Consider the following 15,773-nt stretch of genomic DNA (forward strand, 5'->3'; position numbering starts at 1 on the left):
GGCAAATTTGTTTATATGAATGTATAAAGTAATCATTTGTGATAACTTCGAAATCGATGGAAAATATTTTGATAAGTGAATATATGGCAAATATGCCTCTCAAGTAATGCAGAAAAAATATATTCTAAAAATTATACACGTCGTCGGATAGAATTGATTTTCATTGTCAACATATGAAAACTAAGGTAGCCAAATTATTTGAATGCAAATAATAAAATGCTTGAGCAAAAATTTAAAGATATAATTTGAGAACTTGAGCAATTTTGAAGAATGTATGGAAGGTTCCAACAATTTGTGTGATTAACCCTCTAACCGGCAAGGCTGAATTTAGGCGGGTATGTTAAACGTATGTAATGCAGCTTTATTTGCTTATTTTTCCCGTTATAACGGTAAATATGTGTAAAGATATCACTTATTGTGATAAACAAGAACGTGTACTTGTCTTTTGTTTGTTTTTATTCCAACGTATTTCTTTTTTTTCAAACAATAACCTGGTATATTATTTTACATCGAAATAAAATTGGCCGGTTAGAGGGTTAAATTGTTACTGGTTCAACATTTTTAGTTAATTATTGTCATAATATCCCTGCCAATTTTTTTGAACTGATTTTACTAATTTTCAACAGAAAAATTTCAGATCAAAAGAGTAAATAAATATATAAGTTTTCATGTAGCCATAAAATGGCTAAATGAAAATAAAAAATGCTAAAAAAATGGCTAAAGGCTAAATTAATTTTTTTTGAGGCTAAACAAGATTGAAAAGGGCTAAATTTAGCCAGAAAAGGGCTAAATTGGCAACACTGTCTTGGTGGGCTATTACGTTCTCATGTCTGGCCGCATATTTATGTCGTTTTACGGTCAATGCTAGCTTCAAACGAATGAATTGCATTCGGTACAGGTTCTCTGTGATGTTCTGGTCAGATTTCAGTAGCTCTTAATAGATAGGACCCTTTTGCTCCCACAAAATGCAGATAATTACCTTAGCGCCATCGATATTTGGCTTTGGTGTCCACTTGGCTGGATGGCCGGGCTTCACGTTTACATTCGATTTTTCATCGCAAGTAATGATTCGGTACAAAACTGATTTTTCAGAGCGTTCAAGCATCATTTCGGACATGCAAAATCGCCTTTCAAGATATCTCAGTTTCAATTCGTATTGTACCCAATGTTGTAGATAAATCCTGCAAAAAGCGGGTTCAAAAGATACGCCAACTATTGTAAATCATGCATTTTTAACTCATATAGTTCAAGTGAAACTTATAAAGAGCAACAGAATTAGACAAGTAGTGAAATAGGTGCAAATAAGCAATCATAAGCGAATTTTCCATAAGTAACCATTATGCAACAGGTATATTTTATGTATAAAATTTCACTTCAATTTCCGTGCTCTGTCTTTGGCTTTAACTTAACTTTTCGTACCAAATAGTCCGAGTACCGATCTAACCGGACTGTTTTTCTACCGGATATGTTGGGAGCTCTTCTATTTATTGGCTATAGAAACATCATGTGGACGATTCCTTCTACCTGAACCAGGTTTTCTATCAATGGACAAGTTCTCCCGATAACATTCATTAGCCCTTTCGCTACAAGTTTTATCTGGAGGTGTTAATAGATGTTTTAAGTTTATCATATGGTTGGTATTGATATCAATATTGACTGATATTAATATTAAGGTCCTAAATTAAATTTTTAGTCCTGGAAGCTTATACAAATTTTATATGCAAAAAATCGAAGGCACTTTTAAAAAAAAAAATGTTTGGATTCAAAAATCTATTTTCACACATTTTCAAATTGCTATCAATCGAATACGAATAGCTACAATTCAATGAAATAAATTGTAAACATCTCTAAATATATTCCAAAAATTGACTCAAAAACAATTTTTTAAAAATATTCATAAATGTCGAAGTTATGTGCAAAAATCTAAAATGTATCCATATGGATACAATGTAGCGAAAGGGTTAATAACATTGGAATCATTGGAATTGGCGGCAGACCTTTGACTGTTTGGCCAATTTTTTGTAGGACCAAGTTGGGTTTTGTTGAAAATATTCAATAACTTTAGTACGAACTTTTTTCTCGTCCCTCATTTTAATCAGATTAACAACAAATTAATATAATTGACATTAAATATAATTACTGACATACTTGATAAAAAAATCAAATAATACTTTGGTTAAAAGTTTTAATGAAAAATGTGTGTTAAGATTTTTTCGATGTCAGTCCTTAGAACGCATGCTAGTTTGGCGTAGCGATAAATTATTATACTCTTCACCATGAGTTGCAAATTGAAATTTCCAAATAACTTACATACATAATTCATACATGACTATATCGGGATATCTCCCCGCTCGGTTGCTATTTAAAATCGAGACAATTGGCCCGCAAATGGCTGATATATAAGGAAAATATTAGGACAACCATGATGTTTGACCTATTTTTTTTCTATGTCTGGATTACTAAGTTATTAATATGGACTATATGGATATTCAATAATAGATATTTCAAAAACCCTTTACAATGGTGTATATAACACCAAAGTAAGTCCGACCTACAATGGGTCAAAATTGGAAAAAAAACAGTTTTTATTCCGATTTTTTTTGTTACAAAAATTAATAAATTTAATAAAAAATTTAAAAAAAAATTTAAAAACAAATTCGAAAAAAATGGCTAACAAATTAAAAAATATAATTTTTAAAAAAATTGGTTTACATTTTTGTATCTAAAATATTTAAAAATTTTATTTTAAAGTATAATTTGGTGAAGGGTATATAAGATTCGGCACAGCGGAATATAGTTCTCTTAATTGTTTTTGTTTGAACTTGTCACCTTCGGGGCCAATTCTAAAAAATAGTTACGAAGCCAGTATCCTATTCTGGGAACGGTTCTGGAACCAGTTCTCTAATCAATAATTTTTTCTTGAAATTGTTACCCTCGGAACTAGTTCTCTGGAAGCGATATATAATTAACACGGCTCTAGAACTAGTCCATGCATCATTGTTTTTTGTCATTGTCATACTTGGGCCTAGTTCTGGGAACCAGATAAGGAATTTTTTGTTTATTTTGTCTTATGCTGTGTTATTTATGTTTGGAAAGGCCCACGATGAACTTTCTTAAAAAATATTTTTAAAAAAAAATTAATGAACAGAATAAAAATCAAATATATGTTGCAATTTTGTTCATCGTTATTAAGGAGCAACATAAATTAAATAAAATGTTTTCCAACAAAAAAATTCAATGTTTTTTTAATGGTTCCCTGAAGTTCTTTCGGAACTAGTTTGTTTTCCAAATAACTAGTCAAGAACCTACGAATTAGTTCTAAATAACTAGTTCATATTAAACTCTATACAGTTACTTAAGAATCTCAATATTGTTCTTCTGAACGGGTTCAAGGAGTTGATGCGATATCACCAGTTCTATGGTTGTTATCAAAAAATCTAAATGGGTTCTGGTTATAGTCGTTCTAGAACTAGTGATTTTTAGAAAAATTCAAAAAATATCCTAGGATACTTTATTTACTATTCTTAGAAATCATATATGTATAAAAAAAATAATTATTTAACAATTCAGAACTATATGACAGTGAAAAATTTGATTAAAATTGAACATTTAATAGTTTGGATGCGGAGGTATATCTCATTATATATTAGATTTACTCTTTGCTTTAGGAATCTCTTTTAAACACTATGTTAAATATTAATTTATTAATACTATTAATAAATAATCTAAACACTTTTCTTTTTCTCTATTTATTTCCCACAGGATGAGCTTAACAAGGAACAAATTGTCCGTAAGTACTTTAACACCTCCAGAAACACTAAACTATTTTCAAATACCAAATAACACACAATTAAATTTCATACAAGAAATATTTAACAAATTATCAATTATACTCTTCATACACAAAGATACAATGATCAAAGTGTTTAAAAATAAAGCATTTAATTAAATAATTTTTTATATAAATATTTGCATTCTATTTAAACATTTTCACTTAATTGTTTGACAGTAAACGATTAAAAATTAAATTATGAAAGAGAAGCACTAGTGGACAAAAAGCTAAATAATATAAAATTCAAAAAATAATTTTTATACAAAAAAAAAACACCCACGTTAATTGTGGTGGACATTACATTCGTTTGTGATGGAAAGACAGGCACAGCTGGATTGTAGACAAGCTACACAGGCTACGCTATTGTAGATATTTGTTTCTTAATAAATGTATACAAACACACAATTTGCAAAATTTATACAAAAATATAGAAAATTACGCATGACATGATATCACAAATCTAAAGTGATGTTAAAAGTGCTCCACAAAACTAACAGTGGGCAGCAGTAGGCGAAAGAAAATTTGCAAGAAATGCTGGGATGTTTGGTGAACCAGCTGCTTTTGATTACTTAAATTAAAAACAAGCTTTTTATATCCGAGAGATTGTTATTTTTTTTCTTGAAGCACAAAGTAAACATGATAGAGTTATGTATGGAATAGTACATCAGTGAAACGGCCTCTATTCCAATGGTGTTAAATTACACGATTCGACAATTCGGATAACAAGACCAGGAAATGTTTGAACTAATTAAATTTGTTTACGGCTGTATGTTCTGTAATATCATAAAACGATATCGGACATCAATAACAAACACTGCTTGTTCAGCATAATTTTCGAAGACCTATGTATGGCCCAATGTTGCCTTTGAATTAAAGGATGCATTTGTTTGAAGCTATTTTGATAATAAAGAAAACCATCAAAGGATATCCTGCGTTTTACTGTTCTATCGGTACTACAATGGAAAGTGTTATGATGAAATTAGAGAACTTGATCTTGATACCCGCAGATTTTTACGTAATACACGTTTTTCATCAAGAATTCATCCCTTTGTGGTCGATTGGCCAGTGGACCGCACAACATATTACAGGAAAAATTCATTGTTTAACCGTAATGTACGTATGTGGAACACACTTTCTGTTGAAGTCTTTTCTGTCATTTTCAATGTAGGAAAGTTCTAATCGAATGTCCACATACACTAGAGAGTCCCTTAGAATTAAATTTTTTGAAATGTTAACACTGAAAACTTTCGTAATGACCTAAAATACCACAAACAAAATTTTAGCTTGTTCTAAGAAGGGCAACCCGTGCCGACTTTCGATTTAGTTTTGAGGTGCATTTACATGGGGACACATTTTTGCCATTAAATAATTACTTGTGCAATTTAATTTAAAAGAATCGAAATGTGTACGTAATAAGATATAAAACACAAACATTGGTTAAAAAATGTTAAAGTTATTAAAAAATCGCCAAAGTATATAAAAAACGTGTCTCAGGCCACTATAACAAGAAATGTAGGAACAAAATTAACATATTTTGAGAAATATTAAAAGAAAAGTTTAGTCTTACTTAAAATATATCCATATTTGCTTGTATATGAGTTTTTATCTTCATAGGATACAGTTAATGTATTCGCAGGTATAACCAAAAAAAATATTTTTTTTGAAGGCAGTTTCAAAACTCCAATTTCAAATTTTTAAAAATTTTGTTAAACAAATTTCAGAATTTTTTTATCATCACATGGGGATTTATTGACAACATAATATGGAATAAAAATGTGAAAAAAGTATGCCAATATCTCCTATAGTTTTTCCGTACCTGCGATTTAAATTTTGTGATTTTCGAGAAAAACTAATTTTTTGGCCATATTTTGGCGAATGAGGCGAATTTCCCTACTGTTATGATTTATTAGTAAAACCAATTCAGAATATCATAGCCTATGTCAGTTTAAATATATTCTGAATTTTTTACTAAAATCGGAGAACGCTAAGCATTAAATCTTGAGGGTCAAAGGTCAAATTTTTCAATATTTGGATTTTTTCATGGAGAGATAGCGGAATATTATATAATTTTGGGTCCATTTTGATGAAACTTCAGAAAAATATAACATGAAGTCTAGTATTTACAATAACAGCGCAAAAATGGAAATTCACCCTTAAGAGCACTTGGGGTCAAAATGACCCTGAACTTTTAAAATCACGAAAAACACAGTCATTTTGACTCCAAGTGCTCTTAAGGGTTAATTCCAAACACCACAAATTTAATGTCAAAAAATTCAAAAGAAAATTGTCTTTAAGGCAAATTATCCAAGTTTTGGTTATTTAAATGCATTAAATGTGTGCAAAAAAATTAATAACTAATGCACTGTGGGGCAGAATCAATATTTTTTGGAAATAAATCTTTCATTTCGAAACTGCTAGTCCGATCGGTATAAAATTTGACGTGTGCGTAGACAAGGGATATTCGAGTTTAAGTTATTCAAATGGACGCTACAAATGCTCCAGGGGCTGCTCTATGGGGGTCAAAGTAGAGTACCTTCGACATGAAACATTTTTAAGCATGTGGCATTTTTTTGTTTCAAATAGCGTGTGCTATTTATCTCTTATAATTTCCGAGTTATAAGCATTTTAAAATTTTGCCATACCTTGGTTCGCTTTTCTAAAAATATAGGTCGCACTTTTGGACCAAATGAACTCGATTTTTTTTGTTAGTTAGACAAATAAATTACCAATATGGATCCAAAAATAAGCGTTTTTATGTGTATATTAAAGTTAACTATGTTGAATTTTGTGTGTATACCAACATTTCTAAGCGATTTATGCAAGTTAAAGAGATTTTCGAAAGCGGGTCTATATGGGAGCTATGACTAATTATGGACCGATCCTAACAAAATTTGGTGACATGAATTTTGTATATATAAAACTTATTTGGAGCGGAATTTGTGGAGATACATATATAAATTAAACATTTATGACCGATAAAGTTCAATTTCGGAAGGGCATTTGTATGGGATTTAGGTGAAATAATGGACCGATTTCAGCCAGTTTCAATAGGCTTGGTCCTTGGGCCGAAAAAATTATAAAATGATTAAGAACATATTGGGCCATCTAAAATAGGTTACTATATTTTGATATCGAGTATGCGATTATAGAATTTTTGCCCCAAAGTTGAATTTTACATAAAAAATAGTAATTTTTTGAATGGACCCCCCTAGGTATCAAAAAGTTTAAATTTTCTTTTCATTTAAAATATTTGACGTAAAGTTAGTTAGCTTTTCAAAAAGTACAAATTCATTATACATCCTCTTAGAAATTTTTTAGATAACTTAAAAAGAATAAAAGTACTTTTTTCCCTAACAAATTGCGAAGAATGGCTTTTTTTATTTTTTTTAAATTCAAATGCATGTAACTTTGGACTCAGTCATGATTTTTAAACACTTCTTTCTTTATTTGATATATATTGTTAATCCTATAAAAGAAAAATGGATAACATCGGGGAATATTTGGAACCGCGGTCACCAAAAAACTAGAGTAGGGTGGGTAAAAATTTTGAAAATTAAATTTTCAAATGCGAATATCTCCTAAGCTATAAGAGATAATTTCTTATAAATCGGAACACAGACGAAGAAATAGGTACCGTGAAATAGCTCCCAAATGAAATAACTCCCAGTGAAATAACTCCCAATGAAATAATTCCCTTCAAAAATGAAATAATTCCCAAACTTGAAATATGAAATAACTACCAAAGGGTAAAATGAAATTACTCCCAATAATCGGCGGTTTCATAATTTTAAAGTTTTAGTCCCAAAAAAGCGAAATAACTCCCATTGAAATAAATCCCAATAGAAATTAATTAATTCCCAATGTGAAGCTATTTATTTATGCAATCTAAAAAAAGGAACTACAAAAGTGAAATTATTCTTCGCCTACCAAACAATTTTTGCATTGCGGGCCTATAGCGTAGCGCAAAGTTTTTCACCTCTGGGATGTGTCAAAAACTGCATTGTTTGCATTGTTTTGCAAAAGTTTTGTGCATTGCCGGCCTTCGGGCGTGCGCTAAGGTTTTCTCCTCCGGGGTGTATAAAAATCTGGCTTCGCTCAAAAAAGATTTCTTTCATTGCAGAAAGGTTTTATAATATTTCAGAAAACCGATTTTCATTTCGCACCAGATTAAGTAATCGTTGCAACCTGACAAAGGCCGACGATGTATAAATAATCTTTTCTGAGCGAAGCCGGTTTTTGAAACACCCCAGAGGAGAACACCTTTGCGCCAGGCCGAAGGCCGGCAATGCAAAAAACTTTTCTGAGTGAAGCCAGTTTTTTTTATATTTATGGGTTCTGATATTGCAAAGTAGAACCCAACAAAAATTAAATAACTCCCAATACAGTGAAATAACTCCTAATTCCCAAAATAAAATGAAATAAAACCCAACAAAAATTTCATTGGGAGTTGTTTCATTGGGAGTTATTGCATTATGAAATAACTCCCAACAAAAAATTATGAAATAACTCCCTATGCGTTAGGAGTTGTTTAATAATGAAATAAGTCCCAAGTTGTATGGAAAATTTGTTGGGTGTTATTTAATTTTTTCGTGGGGAGTTATTTCATTTGGGAGGTATTTCACGGTACCGAAGAAATAGTATCATTTTAAAAATTGAACATACCCGAGGTGTCCTAATTTGGGAACCCCTGGTCCCGCTTCTGGTGGGCTCATGAGATCCAAATTCAAAACTTAAACTCGAGAAATTTCATTCAAATCGAAGTAAAGGTTTAGAAGTTACAGATTTATTCTCATACCACTGTGCATCGTTTAATCGGCTCAGAAAGTGATTCTAAGTCGATCGGTATACTTTATGGTGGGTGTTAGATTAATATTTTTGGGCGTTACAAACATCTGCACAAATGCATTATACTCTCCCCACTATGGTGGTGTAGGGTATAAAAATATGTTGATTATGTTCAAGTTTACATGACGACCATTACAAATATTACAAGTTCTTTAAGAATTTGTTTTCCTTGAAAGCAATGCGTAATTTTGTTTAAAAAAAATTGAAAAATTCAACATTTTCTAAATTTTTCAATTAAAATTTTAAACGTTTTTCATTATCTTTTTTATTTATTGTTTAACACACATAAAAATGAATTCGGTCATAAATCGTGTCCAATATTGAGTGAAAGCCGGACCAAGGTGAAATTATAAGATTTGAATTTTTCAATTGCGTATAACTCGCTAACTATAAGCGATAAATAGCAACCATATTTTTCATAATCGAGGGCTATGATTTTCTGAGGTGTCCAACTTTGAGAAATCAGAGCACCGCTGCTGAAGGCTCTGCGAGGTCTGTCGACAAAACAAAAACATGAATATTCCTTGGTTACTGAATCAGCCAGTTAGCAATGAAAGAATTATTTCCAAAAAAATATGATTGTCCGCACTGTTTCTATAAAATAGTATTTATGTTCCAGAAAAGCAGTAGAGATCATTTGCCCGATGTTCTATTCCCTACATAACACTATCCTGTGTACATTATAATATAATGAAAAAAATAATCTAAAGAAAAAACTGTATTTTCTATTTATTTCAAACATAGCGAAAAGTTAGAGGCACGCTTTTGCAATTTCTTCCATTAAATATCAACTTTTGAACATTATTTTTAAAAATTAACTAGAAAATTAAAAAAAGATCTTATTATTTTGCATCAAATTAAAAACCAAAAATCTAACCAAGATAAGCCAAATCCTACTTGACATTAATAACATGTAAGTACTTGTATATTGTTTTGTTTCTTACTAATCTGATTAGTAAGAAACAAAACAATAACATACTTTCATGAAATTATGATTGTCAGTTTTCATACAACTGACCCACTGTAAACTACAAATTTCTTAAGATTTCTCTTAAATACTTGTAATACGTTGGTAAATACGTACCTGAACATGGCTACGTACATTCAGAGTAATAGAAAGGTGCAGTTATATATAAACAGACAAACAAACTATTAAAACAATTTCATAATACGAATGACACATTTCTGCCAAGATTATGATTGAAAAGATTACAGTAACAGCCATATTAACAACATCAAAATGAGAGCATTACTGGACAAGACATCAATCTTGCAAACACGCAAAACATTTATGAAAAAAAATAAAAACAAAATAAAAACATTTATTTAATACAATAAGTGAAAGGAAACTAATGGAATATTTCTTTATTTACAGTACTCCGCAATGCTTTCAATGCATTCGATCCGGAGAAACAGGGCTACATTAGCACCCAGATGGTGGGCACTATTCTCAGCATGTTGGGTCATCAATTGGACGAGGCCACTTTAGCGGAAATTATCGCTGAAGTCGATGAGGATGGTTCGGGACAAATTGAATTTGAAGAATTCACTACGCTGGCCGCCCGTTTCCTGGTTGAAGAAGATGCTGAGGCAATGCAGCAAGAACTCAAAGAAGCCTTCCGTTTGTACGACAAAGAGGGCAATGGCTACATAACCACGGGAGTGTTACGTGAAATTCTACGTGAATTGGATGACAAACTGACGAATGAAGATTTGGACATGATGATTGAGGAAATTGATTCGGATGGTTCTGGTACCGTAGATTTTGATGGTATGTGGTTGCTTTATTTATTTAATTGCAAAAGTTATTGGTTTAATTAATTTTTTTTTATTTAATTTACAGAATTCATGGAGGTCATGACTGGTGGTGATGATTAAATTTAAAAATAATTATTGTTGCAAGAAACCATAACTATTTCCTGTCAAAATTCTTTGTTATCTTAAAATAATCTTACCTACCAAAAACAAATTTACACTCTAGAAACATCTTAATTAATAATAATTAATAATATTTATCTTAATAATAACAATAATGATAAACTAATAAAAAAATCTACAACTACAAAAACAAAAAATTCTATATCAATATTTTTTTATACATTTTTAACCAAAACCTGCTACATGTCACATTTATTATAATGATCTTGTTTTATTAGTGTTTTTTCTCTTTATCCTTCATTGACACTTAACAGATTAAGACATTCTAAATTCCCTTTCATTTAGACACTTTGTCGGTTCCCTACATCAATTTGTCATTTGAAATACATTAAAAAAAACCTCTGTGTGTTTTGTGTTTCTAAAATTACACTTGTTTTGTCAAATTATTCAAAAATTCTTTGTTTTAATTTGCTACAATCTCCTGTTTTAATTTATTAATAATTTCCGTATTTCTCTGTTGTGTTTTTTTTTTGCAAATAGTTGACAAAAAAAAAGAATTGTTTATAAATTAAATTTTAATAATCTATTTAGGTTGCTATTTCTGTTTAAAGACATGTTTATTATAATTTATTACCGCTACTGATGTGATTAGTTTATGTTTTTTGTTTCTTTATTATTGATGTTTAGTTTTTTTCTTATAAGTTCAGTTAACAAAGTTGAATAAAATTGTAAAGACGTTAACAAACTAGCCAAAAGAGGCCATAAATAAAATGTTTATATGATTTGTAGTTTTAATATGGCAAAAAAGGTATAACAAAGCAAACAATATAAATTTAGTTTTAAGCGAATTTATAACTCCCAACATGGTTGTAGAAAATTTGGAGATCCCAGTTATGTAGAGTGCATCAGATTTTTACTGGGCTTTAAAATTAAATTTGTGCCAAAATCCGAGTCGAACACATAATATTATGCTAAAGATTTATTAAAAGTATAGCATAACATTAGGCTTAATTTTTTTCAGAGTAGTAGTATCAAAATATCTTGGAAATAAATCTTTCATTTCTAACTGGTTTATCCGATTGATATGAAATTTTAAACAGGAGATCAAAAGGAGTATTCGAGATTCTTTTTAGACTACAACCCTCATTGACTTCACAGGAACGGCGCTGGGGGTTGTCAAATTAGGACCATGTAAAATTTTTAAAAGCTTTTACTTTTAAAAATTTTAATATTAATTTTTAAGCAAAATCAAAAATGAATATTAAGAGCTTATATTCAAAAACGGGTATCTGCAAAAAACAAATTGTTCAGGAGAACCAAAAAACATTTTATTTCACTCATTATTAAAGATTTTATTATCCCATCTTCTACAATATATTTTAAATACTTCTCTTAAATATCTCAAACAAATATTAATCATTAAAACCAAATATTTACGAATTTATGGTAGATATCCCATTTTTGTCTTCATATGTGTATATTAATTTATATTAATTTATAGTAACCATTTACATGATTGTTGTAACCATAATATGGTTAACTTACGATTCACATGATTGTCTCAACCATATATATGGTTACAGTAAACATATATATGTTTGTGGCAACCATATTTATGATGAATAATTTTATCATAATATGTTGTTCTCAGATTATGATAAGCCTTAAGCCGAGAGCACCATAATATGATAAGTCCTTCATCATATAAATGGTTATCACAAACATATATATGTTTACTGTAACCATATATATGGTTGAGACAATCATGTGAATCGTAAGTTAACCATATTATGGTTACCACAATCATGTAAATGGTTACTGTGACTATAATAAAGATAAAGAACTTGTAACAATATTGAAATGGTTACAGTAACCATGCCCAACTATATTTTTTCTCTGCGTGTAGATATGTTCAGATTGTATTGATATGTTCACAAGAGTTATTCAGATTTACCGTAGCTACAACTTCGCTAAATATTGTTAGTGAAAGATAAGGAGTCCCTGGAAGTTATTCTAAAAAAAGTAAAAATAAAAATTTTTCTTCCTATATTTTTTCAACAAAAGTGCACGAAAAGGCTATTTTTTGGAAACAAATTTTAACAAAATTTATTTGGCGGACTTTTAGTTATATTATTGCCATATAAGGTTAAGCCGTATCACAAAGTCTGAATTAGATGTAAACCAAAAAATGATGACACCTTTTTTAGAGGCCCCACTGATTTTCAGAAACTTTCGTGGCCCATTAACAAAAAAATCGGTCACCAAAATGGACAAACTGAGGATAGGGTTTTACTACCCTTTGGTAGTAGAGTCGAACCTATACTGTCATGATCGTGTGTTTTTTCAGTGTTGCAGAGTGTTTTATAGTTCTCCAGATATTCGAAACTAATATTTAGTTTGTATGGGAGGTGCCACGCCCACTAATCCAATTCCGCCTATTTTTAGTTAAACTCCACATATTGATTCGTAATAGGTTTAAATGCTTTTACAATTACAGTTCTTCACATATTCGAATTATTCGGAACTATTTAAAATGATAAGAGAACTATTTATACAGTTCTCAAGGTATTTAGAAACAACTGTTTACTTTGTATGTGAGGTGACTCAGCCCCAGTTTCGACCGCTCCCATTTGTTGGTTAAACTTCATATAGTGATACGAAATTGATTCAGATAAAGTTTTAAGACTTTTACAATTTTAGTTCTCGTATTTAATTTATATGATATAATACCGCCCATTTTCAGCCAAACTCCGTATAGTTAATTAGTACAAGGTTTAAAAACTTTTACGATTATAGTTCTTCCGACATTCAAAATTAAGGATTTACATTGTATGGGAGGAACCATGTCCACTAATACAATTTCGACTATTTTCAGCCAACAATAATAAGGCAGATATTCCGGAAAAGTTTTAATACTTCAACAACTATAGGTTTCTAGATTTTCAAAAATGACTATTTACTTTGTATAGGAAGACCAATGCCCCCTGTTCCGTTCGGACCCATTAATAGTTAAACATTATGCACTGATAAGAAATTGATTCGTATAAAGTTTGAAGACTTTCACAATTATATAGGTGGTATATTGGTATAGGTGGTGTCACGACCATATTTCCAATGTCACGGCCATATTTCCAATGCCGCCGATTTTCAGACAAGAAGCGCACAATAGCATCGAAGTAAATTCCGCGAAGTTGTTCGGCTTTTACAATTACAGTTCAGCAGATTCACCACCTGAAATTTCAAAATAAAAAGCAGTTTATTGTTCCTTTCAGGTATAGAGGAACATACAGTAAAAACTTTAAGAGGATCGGTTCAGTGGTTTTGGCTCCTATAAGTCACACACAAACAAATAAATATCTGTATGATGTATATATTGGGGTTTTTATTTCAAGTGACACAACTTTTGAAACCGATGTCTTCTGATCGTGACCATGGTAAGTCCTATTGGATAGAAGCTTAGACGTAATTTTCCAACAAGATCGGTCAAGAATTCTCTGAGTTAGAGGGAATCAAAATTTGACATTTTGACAAAATTTGTGTCAAATAGTTTAGATAATATCCAGTCCTATTGAATAGTATCTAAACTATGGTGCAAATTGTATCCCGATCGGAAGAGCATGCCTATTGAAACTGGCTGAAATCGGTCAATTATTTCACCTAGCCCCCATACAAATGTCCTCTCGAAATTGGACTTTATCGGTCATAAATGTTTAATTTATAAATGTATCTACACAAATTTCGCTCCAAATAAGTTTTATATGTACAAAATTCATGTCACCAAATTTTGTTACGATCGGTCCATAATTAGTCATAGCTCCCATATAGAGCCGCTTCCGAAAATCACTTAAACGTGCATAAATCTCTTAAAAATGTCGGTATATACACCAAATTCAACATAAATAATTTCCATACAGACATAAATCACACGACCTAATTTCATGGTGATCGGTCCATAATTGGTCATAGCTCCCATATAAGGCCCATTTCGAAAATCACTCACGAATATAAATTATTGATATTTTAAAAGAAAAATCTTTTTGCTCATTTACTTGGTGTAGGGTATTATATGGTCGGGCTTGACCGACCATACTTTGTTACTTGTTTAAATTACATCTTTGTTATTTTTGCAAATAAACTGATGACATACTTGTGATTGGTTCTGTGGAATAATATCTTAAGTGTGTATTGAGTGTATGACTTAAAAATTAGCGATTTTTCCAATTTGTAGCTTTTATAGGCCATTGTTAGCTATGACCAAGAACGAATCATGAAAATATCGGATACTTCTAAAGTCTAGCGTATCCCACAGAGATAATTCTACATCGATCGAAACAAATAGCAGTCGGACGGGCCACGGTCTGGACTATAAAGCGGGTGAAGCAAAACTTCCCAATCACTTCATTCTAAATACTTTTTAATAGGTATTGCAACATGTGATCGATTAAACGATGGCCGTCCGTCTGGCTGGCAATTAAAATTTGGCACATACAATTTTTTCGGCCCAAAGACGAAGCCTATTGAAACTGGTTGAAATCGGTCTATTATTTCACCCAGCCCACATACATATGTCCTCCCGAAATTAGAGTTTATCGGTCAAAAATGTTAAATTTATATACAAATTTCACTGCACCTAATTTTATGATGATCGGTGCATAATTAGTCATAGCTTCAATATAAGGCCGGCTTTTGATAATCAATTAAACGAGCATAAATTTCATAAAGACATAGTTAGTCATAGCTCCCAGGCCCTCTTTCGAAAATCTTCAACGGAAATAAATTACTAAAATTTTTAAAGAAAAATAATTTTGCTCATTTACTTAGTGTAGGGTATAACGGCCATACTTTCTTACTTGTTTTGTTTAAAGTTTGAGTTGATTTGATACCCTACAACATTGCTCATGGTAAATTAGGTTATATATTTGATTTCGTGTGTCAAAATTTGAAATATCCATCTAAAGATTATACATATATTGCGGTTCGTTATTATAAGTTGATTTATGTAAGTCGAATTATGTCCTCCTACATGTGTACATTTAGTTATCGACACAGCCGAATACAGTATTCCAACTAGTTTCTTCTTAGATGGGAGTGAGCAAATAAATTTATTACACATGATATGTTTACACTTAGCAAATGCACAAATGTTGTTACACTTTGAAGATGATGATCATTTATTTATCAATTTGAACACATAACCCAGAGAGAATGTAGACAGTAC

At 30.9% G+C, this 15,773-nt stretch overlaps 1 protein-coding gene across 2 annotated transcripts in view; it reads left to right on the plus strand.

The window, feature by feature from the left end:
- The window catches only part of TpnC41C (Troponin C at 41C), a 29,733-nt gene extending 18,401 nt beyond the window's left edge, over positions 1-11,332 (plus strand). For both annotated transcript variants that reach the window (XM_065513910.1, XM_065513911.1), the window contains exons 2-4: positions 3,763-3,790; positions 10,053-10,448; positions 10,521-11,332. In XM_065513910.1, the coding sequence (XP_065369982.1) occupies positions 3,763-3,790; positions 10,053-10,448; positions 10,521-10,555 (459 nt within the window). In that variant the 3' untranslated portion in view covers positions 10,556-11,332. The remainder of the gene's footprint in view (positions 1-3,762; positions 3,791-10,052; positions 10,449-10,520) is intronic.
- Positions 11,333-15,773: the final 4,441 nt, after the last annotated feature.

The sequence above is a fragment of the Calliphora vicina genome, chromosome 5, assembly GCF_958450345.1.
Source record: "Calliphora vicina chromosome 5, idCalVici1.1, whole genome shotgun sequence".
Classification (NCBI taxonomy): Eukaryota; Metazoa; Arthropoda; class Insecta; order Diptera; family Calliphoridae; genus Calliphora; species Calliphora vicina.